General features: G+C 54.4%; 1 protein-coding gene across 1 annotated transcript in view; it reads right to left on the minus strand.

The window, feature by feature from the left end:
* The window catches only part of ENTPD2 (ectonucleoside triphosphate diphosphohydrolase 2), a 43007-nt gene extending 31691 nt beyond the window's left edge, over positions 1-11316 (minus strand). The window contains exon 1 of the mRNA XM_037879819.2: positions 11040-11316. Coding sequence (XP_037735747.1) covers positions 11040-11153 — 114 coding nt within the window. The 5' untranslated portion in view covers positions 11154-11316. The remainder of the gene's footprint in view (positions 1-11039) is intronic.
* Positions 11317-11652: the final 336 nt, after the last annotated feature.

The raw sequence follows: 11652 nt of genomic DNA on the forward strand, positions 1-11652 counted from the left end.
AGTGTTTCAGACACTTAAGAGCCAGTGCATCATTTAACTCTGGACAAGCTCCATGTCTCAGTCCAGGCCCAAGGGTGGACGCAGCCCCATACCACACAGCAAACTCGCAGCAGAAGGGCACAGGTTGGATAGGCATGGAGAATGAACTCTCCTGCCACCTCACTGTTGGGGCAACCTGGAGGGGAGGAGACAGGCGTTGCTGCTGTCCACCCTGCACCTGCTCAACTCCTCCTGGGGTGCTGCACCTTTCCCAGGGCTAAGTCCATTTTTACACAAGCTCTTCTACCAGTTGGCCCTGAATGCTCGTCAGCTGGTGGGAGAAAGTGTTATGCCTCCAGTAGGAATACGAAGACAGAATTCAAATCAGGTTAAGCTCTGACCTAGTTTTTCTTTAATAAGCCGCTTTCTCCTGCAACATTGTCCTTTGATTCCCTGCTTGTGTGTGTCAGTGGGCCCAGCTCTGAGGCCAGTTCACAAACACATCAGCTCAGAGATTTCCCTCCCCCACCTTCCTCTTTCACACCATGGTTTAACCATGCCTACCCTGGTGCTGAGGTCCCATGGAACAGGACCATGATGCACCCACACATCTTTCCAGGGTGGCTGTCCAGGGTATGCTTGCTCGGAGTTGGGGGCTGGGTACTTTTCAATAGCATAGCAACACTCGTGACTTCCCAACCACATTGGGGTGAGACCATCGTAGGGGGCCCAGCCACCAAGATCTCACTGCAGGTGGTACAGAACACCTGGGGCGGCTGTTGTGCGTACATAGGGCCTGAGCGTGCTGACGCTCTGCTTCCAGCGATGCATCAAGCAGGAGACGGCAGTGCAACGCCAACAGGAGGGGATGGGTGGAGAGTCGCTCTCACGAGGTGTCTGCAGGGGGCCAAGGAGCCAGCGACAACAAAGGCCAGCCGGGGTACTGTTCTACTAGGCCTTGAACTATTCAATGATTGCATTCGAGGTCAATCACAAAGATAAAAGGATGATGAAGAGCGGGAGTCAGGGTGAAATGTGAAAACGCTGGGCATGGGGTCGGGTCAGCCCTGACACACATTAGGGCATCCCTGAGCTCTGCCCAACTTGCACCCAGGTGACAATGGCACCTGTAGGCCTCACACCACTGGGGAATAGCTGGGGCAGGGGAATGCCTTGGCCACGCCTTCTTCTATCCCCTGCACCAGGGGTACTCCAAGAGTAGTGGGCTCAGTCCTGACTAGGGTTTCCAACTGTCTAACCACACAAGCCCAAACACCCTAGCCCCACTCCCTGCCCCGCCCTTTCCCCGAGGCCCCGCCCTGCTCACTCCATCCCTCCTCCCTCCGTCGCTCGCTCTCCTCCCACCCTCACTCACTTTCACTGGGTTGGGACAGGGGGTGGGGTGTAGGAGGGGGTGCGGGCTCTTGTAGGGAGTTTGGGTGCAGGAGGGGGCTCAGGGCTGGGGGTTGGGGTGCAGGAGGGGGTGTGGGCTCTGGCCAGGAGGCACTTACTTCAGGCAGCTCCCGGGCAGTGGCGCAGCAGGGCTAAGGCAGGCTCCCTACCTGCCCTGGCCCTGCGCCGCTCTCAGAAATGGCTAGGCGGAGGCACGGCCCCTGGGGGAGCGATCAGGGAAGCGCTGCCCACACCCGCAGACACTGTCCCTGCAGCTCCCATTGGCTGTAGTTCCCAGCCAGTGGGAGCTGTGGATTCTGCTCTGGGGGTGGGGGCAGCACACTGAGTCCCCCCGATCCCACCCCCATGAGCCGCAGGGACATGCCAGCCGCTTCTGGGAGCAGTGCAGGACCAGGGCAGGTAGGGAGCCTGCCTTAGCCCCGCTGGACTTTCAGGGCCTAAAATCTCCTGGTTTGGCTTCAGTAGCTTCCAGGAGATAGAGTCCGATTCCAGGAGACTCCTGGTGAAACCGGGAGGGCTGGCTACCCTAGTCCCAACTCACAGCTCCCTGCTATCCCAGTCCTGGACTCCCCCACTCCAGCTCTGCTGGTGCCCCTGAATCCCGACCTGCAGCCCCTGCAAACCCAGCCCTGGGCTCCCTTCCCTCCCCCTCCCCCAGCTCTGATGGTGCCTCTCAATCCCAACCCACAGCTCCCTGCTCTCCCAGCCCTCTGTACCCCCACTCACAGCCCTACTGGTGCCCCTCAATCCCAACCTGCTATCCCAGCCCTGGGTGCCCCTTAATCCTGCCGACTCACTGTGCCTGGATCTAGCTAGAATGATCCCCCTCACTCACAGAGCACCACGATCACCCCAAGATTAAAGGCGGGGAAGGGGCATAAGATTTAACCTGTAAAGAAGCCAGGCAAGAGCAGTCTGTGTCTGAGGTTAACAAGGCCCATCTTCTGCCCCTCCCCCCACCCCAGACTCACAAACGCACACTGCACTCCCCAGAGAGTAACCCAGGGCACCCTCAGCCTCGGCTGCACCCCCAGCAAGTACCTATAGCAAACTCGCAACAGACTGCACATTTGCATCAATAGTCCCTGCAATTATTATCAGTGCTTAACCATAGCACTTAGGAGCCCTCGTCACAGCCCAGGACCCCACGGTGCTGGGCGCTGTACATATATATTGGTAGTCCATCGCTGATGATATTGTCGCAATTCTCATATATGGCTACGCATATGATGCACAGAGTCGGCTGCACTGAGGGCATGGGAAATCTGTATCTACGATGTTTGATGATGCAGCTTTATGGCACCTTTCACGTGCAGCCTAGACATAATTTCGTTGCTCCCACTCAAACTTGTCACATGCTGATCCTGTCAGAGGCAGCCAGAGAGTCCTGTTTTGAGCCATTTGCTCAAGTTCTTTGGTATTGATGCCAACCCACTGGAGACTCCTCTTCAGATTATCTTTGAAGCGCTCATACGGATGACTCTTCTTTCTTTTGCCCTGATTCAGCTCCCCAAACAAGATCCGTTTTGGGAGACGGTGTCTTCCATTCTGATGACATGCCCGATCCACCTAAGTTGTGCTCTCAGTAACATTTCCTCAATGCTGGTTGTGTTTGTTCTCTCAAGGACCTTAATATTGGTCACTCTGTCCTACCAGCAAATACTCATTATTGAGCAGAGGGAGCACATGTGAAATTGCTCAAGCTGTTTACTGTGACATCTATAAAGAGTCCACGTCTCAGATCCATACAGGAGAGATGTTAGAACCACTGCACTGTAGATCTTCAATTCGGTGGAGAGACAGATGTTGTGTTGGTTAAGAACTTTTGTTCGAAGTCAGCCGAGGACCTGGCTGGCTTTACTAATTCTGGAGATTTCCTGATCAAGGGAACTGTCACTTGAGACGGTGCTGCCCAAATACTTGAACTGATCCACATTTTTCAGCTCTGTGCCTTGGATGAAGATGGCTGGCACTGGGGCATTGGAATGAGGTGCTGTTTGGAACAAGACCTCGGTCTTCCCGAGACTGATGGTGAGGCCAAAGAGCTGGGATGCTTCAGAAAATCTATCAGCGATGACCAGAAGGTCGTCTTGTCTATGGGCCATCAAGGCACAGTCATTTGCAAAAAGTGCCTCAACAAGAAGCCTCTCCAGTGTCTTGGTCTTAGCATCGAGTCTTTAAAGATCAAAGAGGAAGCAAAGACAGGCCCTGCTCCAGAGAGCTGACAGTCATTCCAGTGCAGATTCCAGCTTTGCCCTGCCCTGCCAGTCTTATTAAGGGCTCACTTGGGCCAGACACCGGTTCTTTTTCATTTAAATTCACCAGATGTTTTCTGTGAAGGACTCTGCTTTGGGGCTCACTCCCCCTTTGGTCTGCCAGGACCCGGGGCTGTGAACCTCATTCTCATAGAGATGTGAGGAGCAGGCAGATTGATGGGGTGGGGATATGGTAGCTATGTGGATAGGCTATTGTGACTGATGGGTTCTGGCTGTGGGAAGGATCAGTTCTATTGTTCAAGGGAAGTTCCGTAGTGGCCAGGTGTTCAGAAGAGCACAAAGCCCCCATGTACAGCTGAGATCAGATTTCCAAAAGAGCTCAGAGCGCTTGGGGCAGGTTGGGTGCTGCTGAGCCCTGGGAAATCCCTCCCTGAGCTCTTCTGAAAAGCCAGCCCTAAGGCTATGTCTACATTTGCAGAGACAGTGAGCCGGTGAAAGAAAAGCGCTGGTTTGTGTACTCACCCACTTTCAGGGACGCCAGAGAGTGTTCACATTTGCAGCACTTCCATCCCCGATGAGAGCAGCACACTAAGGGCAGCTAACCCACAGTGCAGCTCTCTCTATTTTGACGACAGGCCTTGGGGGAAGGGGGCGTGTGATCGCGGGGCATCCTGGGTCCCTGCACAGCCTCCTCCCCCCAAACATTGATCAGCTCCAGTACCTCAGCATAGCTCCAAGCAGGGGATTGTTTGCTCATGGAGCAGCCATTGTCACCTGGCCAGATGATAGGTGAGCACTTGCCAAGACAACAGGCAGGGGAGTTTCAAAGTTCCCAGGGCTTTACAGGAGAAGTGGGGGACGTCTGTTTACCTGGCTGCTGGCCAGAGTGGTCACGTAGGCACTGTGGGATACCCTCAGGAGGCTAAAGGCTCTGTAAACAGGAAGAATGTGTCTTCCCTTGCACATCACTGCAAAAGCAACAGTAACAGCGTATGCCTCTCATGGAAGTGATTTTCTTTCTGCAGTGAAACTTCTGAGTTTCACCACAAAAAATTATTGGCAAGTGCAGACGCTCCCACGGTATTTGCGCAAAAAAGGGACTTTTTCCGCTTTAAATGGCAAATGTAGACATGCCTTACGTCCCTCCTGGTTTTTTCATTTTGTCTGAGCAACTGGATCCAGGATGGTTGCTTAACACTGCCATTAATTAGGAATGTCTAATTACAGCGCACCTTCAAAAGAGTACAGAAAGTTTAACTTGCCATTTGCAACACTCCTTTCACTTTGAGTCAAGGTTGCCTGACTGCAAGGCGAGCCATAAAAGGCAAGGAGATAAGAAGCTCCATCATTCCATATCCAATCTATGCTCCAATCATCAATTCCCCTTTCACAACCTCACCTATCACCTTCCTGCCACCTGCAGCCCACATTCCTCCACCCTCACCCTAAGCAGCTGACAAGCAGCCCAGCATTGACTCAGGCCTCTGCCCTGTTGCCAGCCTATTGTGAATGACAACGTTACAATGCCCTCCATTGATAACACTCTGCCCTTAGGTAGCACTTTCCTCTGATGATCTCAAAGCGCTCTCACAGAGCACCAGTACGTCCACTACACAGTGGGAAATTGAGGCACAGAGTGGGGAAGTGACCTTATCCAAAGTCACATGCAAACAGCAGAGGGGTGTCCTGCCTCCCAGTGCTGTATTCTAACCACTAGACCACACTCCCACCCACAAATGTAAGCTGTACACTGAGGGTATGGCTCACCACGATGGCACAGGAGGGGTTCTGCCATCAGCATAGGAATCCACCTCCCGGAGGGGTGGTAGCTAGCTCGATGGGAGAACTCTCCTGTTGACCAAGCGCTGTGTACATCGGGAGTTCGGTCAGCTTAACTGCATTGCTCAGGGGTGTGAAAAATTCACATCTCGGAGCGATGTAGCTGTGCCAGTGTAGGAATCCCTGGGGCTATGCACGCACAGCACTGGAATACTCAACCACAGCAAGGTTTCTGCATGACACACGGGACGTTTCAGAGCTTCTTTTCCTGTGTCACTTAGCAGCCTCCTCCAGGACCAGCCCAGCTCAGCTGTCCCAGTGGAAACATCAGCCTTAGCCAGCTGGCTGCCAGCTTCCCTTCCCCTCTGCAAAGGGCAGGTAGAAGGCACCAGGCAGCAGCTGGAGGGTGCAGACAGGAACAGATTTCCATGGTGGAAGGGGCCCAACCCTTGCTGCTTGTGGAAGATGGACTCTCCCCATCACTGACCCAGTGCCGCATTTGGGCGCAGCTCTCCTTAGCACCATGCCAGGCCGTCACTGAGCAGCAGTGGGGAAAGCCCAGAGAGATGCAGGGCCTGTTGTTGCAGCTTCTCTCACTAACCACACTGGAGAGGGGGCAAATGCTGCGCTAATATGGGCATGAAGCTCCTGCACGGAAGCAGCTATCAGAGAAACCACAATTTCTGCAGACGGGACCCAAGCACTGCTCCTGGGAAAGGGCAGCAGGGCTCAGAGCGCTGAGGTTTGAGGGAGCGCGGCCGATTCCCACTGCAGTGTGATGATGGGGGAAGGCTGAGGGACACAGAGCCCCTGAGGCATGGCCAAAGGGCTGAAGAAGCTCGTGGAGGCACTGCAGCCTCTGAAGCAGCTGGTAACACGCAGGGTGAAATCTCCAGGCAAAGGGAAAGTGCTGCTTGACACAGAAGCCAGGACACTGAGGCTAGCATCCCTGTTGATGGCTTGATACCGTCACTGCAGACTCACAGCCCAGGGCAGGGCACGTCCCACAGAGCCGCCAGGCCTGGCTGCTTGAAAAAGGAGCAGATGTGGAGGATTTCAACAGGTTTGGCTGAGTTTCCTGGCATTCTCTCTATCTCTTAGTGCTTCCCTGGCCAGCACCCAGAGCATTGGCTGAGCAAGGTAAGCTGAGCATTGGCACTGCCTGCTAGATTGCTGCAAAGTTCATCTCTGGGCTCCCTGCCACATGCAGCTCTCTCCTTCCTTCCCCCGACCTCCCGCCTTAAGTTTGTCCGAAGTGGAGTTGGGATGATGAGACACATGGTCCCTCATGCCAAATGCTGGGTCCAACCTGCACCTTTGCCTCCCAGGGGCGCAAGATCCAGAGAGACCAAGGTCAGAGCCATTTCCCCAGGCTAATTCTCTCTTGGGCTGTTCCAGTTCTCACCACTTCATGGCATAACTCAGCATATTGCTAGGTGGCAGCCCTAGCACAGGGAGACACACGCATCCCAGAGCTTGCATATTTATACCTGCCTCTGGAAATTTCCACATGCATCTGACGAAATGCGTATTCACCCATGAAAGCTCATGCTCCAATACCTCTGTTAGTCTATAAGGTGCCACAGGACTCTTTGCCGCTATCCCAGAGCTTGGCTCCCACGCCTCCTCACCTCCACTGATGGAGACCCTGCCTCTTGGCCAGAAAGAGAGCCGTTCCAGCACGCTGCTAGAGTCCCTTCTGGAAATCCATGCATGCTCTCCTCCCTGCTCATTTATCATGGGGTCATTCCAAGAGCTCTCCCTGGAGTTGCTAAGAGAGAACTAGCTGGCCTGGTTTTTTATAAGGCCACTTGGAGAAGACCTACAGAATTCTAGTAGAGAAAAAAAATAAAAAAGGAGATGGCATGGGGCAATTAGACCTCAGTTCTTCTAGGTAACGAGCAGCCACCACCCACCCAAGAGAATCCAGGGTGCTCCTCATTGGATCAGGCCCTTGGGTAGGGAAATAAACACAGTTTGGGATATTTTTAGGGTTACTATTTGTGGCAGCTGAATTCCAAGCAGAGTTTCAGACTGGAAGAGAAGGCAACAGAGCTGGACGTTTATGTAATTCCCACGTGACCTGCACTTTAATCCCATAGCTGCTGAGAACTCTCCAAATCTGCCAGTAAATTCAACTGGGCCAACACTAACAAGGGCCCAGCAGTAACAGGCAAAGCCAGTGACCAAGAAGGTCCAGCCTGGAGACTGGAGCCAGACTGATGGCTCAGGTTCACCATGTGCCAACCGCTCCTGGCCAGCACCTTTAAAGGTTTCAAAAGCTGCCTCGAGGGGGCAGGCTAGAGAGGAGAATCGCTGGGAAATCACAGCAGGCTAGTGAGAGTCCAGCAGCCTCCAGCGGAAAGCCCTGGGGCTGCAGCCACGGAGCAGGGTTGGTGCTGGTGCAATTCCAGCGAGGATGCCCTGGAAAGCAGGCTCAGGATGCTCTTTATCCAGAGGACGGTGCAATGGACTAACTGTGCCCATCCTGCCCAGGGAGGCAACCGCCAGGTTTTGCAACACGGTTCTCATAGCAAATTATCCCTCTCTGCACCAGTCAGGGAAACTGCTTGATGCCAGCTGGCAACAGACCTCGGGCCTGATGCAGCACTCCTGACTGATTTCAATGGGGGCAGAACCCCAGTTCAGAAGGTAGGTTCAGACCCATGCGTGTGGCTCGTGGAGAAAAGCCTCAACTCACAGTAGTCTCCCCTGCGATAAAAAACCCAGTCTCAGCACCCAGTCAGCCGGCTCAGGCAGAGTAGACGTTTGGGCTTGGGCTGGAGTCTGGGCTCCAGGACCTCTTGAGGGGGAGGATCCCAGATGGCAGCCCAAGCCTGAACGTCTACACTGCAACTTTACAGCTGCGAGCCCCAGTCAGCTGACCTGGGCCAGCTGTGGCTGCAGTGGGTCTTCTATTGCAGTGTAAACGTACCCTTAAGGACTCCAATCTGGTGTCATTCATGCACATGAAACTCCCCTCACAGTCAGTGGGAGCTGTACCTGAGTAAAGCAGCTGGGCCTTACTTAGTTAATGCAGCCTACAATTGTGGCCTCCTGGAGGCAGGGCTCATGCCTTGTAAAACAGGGCGAGCAACGTCAGCAGGAATATCCCAGGAATTACCGCCCACTTTAACAAGCTAGATAATTGCAGGGCTCTAGTTCCCATATTTACTGTCTTTCCTCTTTGCAGCAAGCTGGCAAGGAGCATTAAGAAACATTTCTTACAGGAACATAATTTTGTTCCATGAGCCTGTGTCCACCTGCTGAAGAGAGCCTAGGGCTGGGGCCAGGTGGAGTGGGCAGGTGTGTTCTGCATGCCCCCACCGTCCCACACATTGTATGGAGGCCCTGCTGTAAGGACCCTGCCGGGTTCCAGTTTCGCAGGGTTGGGGGGCAGGACAGAGAGAGCGGGCTGGGGGTAGAGGGAGGCAGATGAATGGGTTGGGCTCCTTCAGACTCTCCCTCCATTCCCAACGTCTGGGGCAAGCGCCATGTCCAGCGGCAGCAGAGTAGAGGCAAGGGGCTGCCCTACAGAGCCCCACCCTGACTTTGGGGGATCATCCCACTTCTTCCACAGGGGGAGGGCAAGACAAAGCTCATGCTCCCCGCTGCCAAGCTGCCAACATTTCTTCTCCGTTCTAGGGCAGGGAGAACAGGACCATGCTTGTTCACTCCCTTTCCCCCACTTCTTTTCTAGGAAGGGGAGATTAGAGACTGGAACCGAAGGACAGACCTGGCTGTCAGCATTTGCTGAATGTCACCCTTTAAGGCTCCCCTGAGGTGGTGCAAGCCAGGTCAGCTGGGCCCAATCTCATACTCCCCCGCCCCACACACACACCTATCTAACTTCAGTCCTTTCCAATTTACAGGGGGATAAGTGAGATCAGAATCAGGCCCGTTAACTTTGTTAAAGCTCCTAGAATATTCCATACACAGGTTTTATTGCCCAGCTGATCAGCCCTCACAGAAGACTTGGGGGAGGTTTTATCTAGCAGTAAGTCCGATTCAGGGTGTTTCTTCATTTCTTTTCCTTCTCTCTAGCCGTGTGTATTTATAAATGCTCTGTATCCCAGTAACCAAACACCCATACATGCTTCATCCTTGGGCAGAGCAGCCCTGCCTGCTGTGCACAACTTGAGGGGAAAAAAGAAAAGGGGGCCTGTAGGTATCATAAAGCAAGAAAGGAACAAAGAGAGTTTATCATCTGTGCCTCTTACTGTCCCGTGGATCCTGATGCGCTTGTTCTATCCAGGGACAGCACAAAGCCTTGACTCTCAGTTTTGTTTTTCTAAAGCCCTGCTTTAGTCATCATGCCTCAAGGAAAGTGGAGCCCTTCCTAGAACAAGCGTGACCCGGCATAGACCGGATCCTGCATTCCCTGGGCACTCTAATTCCCTCTGGCTTTGGGAGGTGCACAAGGAAAGTAGGAGCAGGACTGAAAAGCAATTTCATGTTCCCCCAGCAACACCAAAACAACAGCAGTGCTCAGAAACTCAAAAGCCACTAACACTGGGGAAACCTCAGGAAAAGTTCCCCAAAACCCTAGCTACAAAATAAAATGTTGATCATTATTAATGCAGTTTGTTAAAGAGAAAAGGCCCAGTGAGGAATCAACTGCAGGAGACATTAGTCATTCAAAACTACATAAAGTACAGTGAATATGGGCCAGGTGTAAATCAGCATCTCTTCCTTTCGGTGGCATTAGCATGATTTACACCAGCTGAGAATCTGGCCCATTATGTGTTTGCACATGTCTGATGGGAGGCTGGATTGGTAAACACAAGCATCCCGTTGTCAAAGGGGTAACAATGACTAGGAAATGACTAGTTCTAAAATCCACAGCTGGCAGTGTGTTACCCTTGCCTCTCTTAAGAGCTATATGGATCTTAGTTATCAAATCTTCACAAAAGGCAACATAGTAAAATCAGTCTTGGGCGGCTCAAAAGTTTTCCAAGAAACCTGTTTTTTGAAGGAAAATTGGGGGTTTCGACTAATACACATTTTTCACGGGCAGGATCTGCTTTCTGCGGAAAATTTAGATTTTTAATTGAAAAACTCAAATACCCCCAACTCAAAAGATTTTGGTCAAAAAACATGATTCTGGGTGTGGGTCAAATTTTGGGAGGGGTTTCAGCTTCTTTTGAAAATTTTGCTGGGAAAAAAAAATCAAAATTTTCTGCAGACATTTTTCTTTCAGACAGGGGCTGGCTCTGCCCAGGTGCTGGCGAAGTCCACAGAGGTCCCGCTGGCTTCACTACAACAGTGGGCGCTCAGCTCTGGGACAAGCGAGCCCTGAGAGCTGCTCCTAGAGCGGGGAACTGCATCTCAACCCGCTACGGTTTTCCAGCCATGTATTTTTTGAATGAGAAAATAAAACTATTCGCAAGGAAGGGCGCTTGCAGGGACCGGCCCAGCAGCCCTGAGCTCAGCGTTACGCGGGGGCTCGCTGTCCTGCCAGGGAGCTGAGCCTCCGAGTTCACCCGGCTGCAGCGGGGGGGACAGGACGGCTCCTCGGCGCTGGGATCCCTGAGCCAGCCTCTCGGGAGCTGCGGGCGCCCGGGCTCTGCCTGGCCCGGGGCTCCGGCTGTGCCTGGCCCCGGGGCTCTGGCTGCCCCTGTCTTCCCCACGCTCTGGGTGGCCCCCGCTCACCTTGAAGCCCGGCGGCTCCCGCAGGTCCTTGGTGGGCAGGCACAGCAGCAGGATGCCCACGATGCCGATCCCGCAGAGCAGCAGCAGCAGCACCGCGATCACCTTCCTGGCCATGGTGTGCGGTCCCCGCAGGACTGGAGCCGGCCGGGCTGGGGCCGGGGCCGGGGCCGGGGCGGCTGCATTAGCAGGCGGGGCTTCTCCTGCTTCCTGGCGCGCTGCCCAGGCGCTGAGACGGGCCAGGAGCCGGGGCGCCGCGCGAGGGGGCGCAGGTGATCGGCCCGTGGCTCCTCCTCCCGCTCGGGCTGAGACACGGCGGCTGCCGGGGCTGCTGCTGCGCCGGGCCGGGCGCGCTGCGCCCTGGTGCCGGGGCCGGGCCAGGTGGGCGCCGGGCGCTCGCTCGCTCCCCTTTGATCTCCCAGCTGCCCAGAGCAGGGCCCCGCGTCCCGCCGGGCTCTGCAGGCTGTGGGGGCGCCGCGCTGGCGCAGCCAGCCGCCCTTCTTGGCTCTCTCCTCCCAGGCTGAGCCTGCGTGGGGCAGCCGGGGGTTGGCCTGCAGCTGCTAGCCCCAGTTCCAGGCCCCCTGGCTCTGCCTGCGCTGCTACTTTAACCTGCCTT

This window comes from Chelonia mydas, chromosome 16 (genome assembly GCF_015237465.2).
Source record: "Chelonia mydas isolate rCheMyd1 chromosome 16, rCheMyd1.pri.v2, whole genome shotgun sequence".
NCBI lineage: Eukaryota > Metazoa > Chordata > Testudines > Cheloniidae > Chelonia > Chelonia mydas.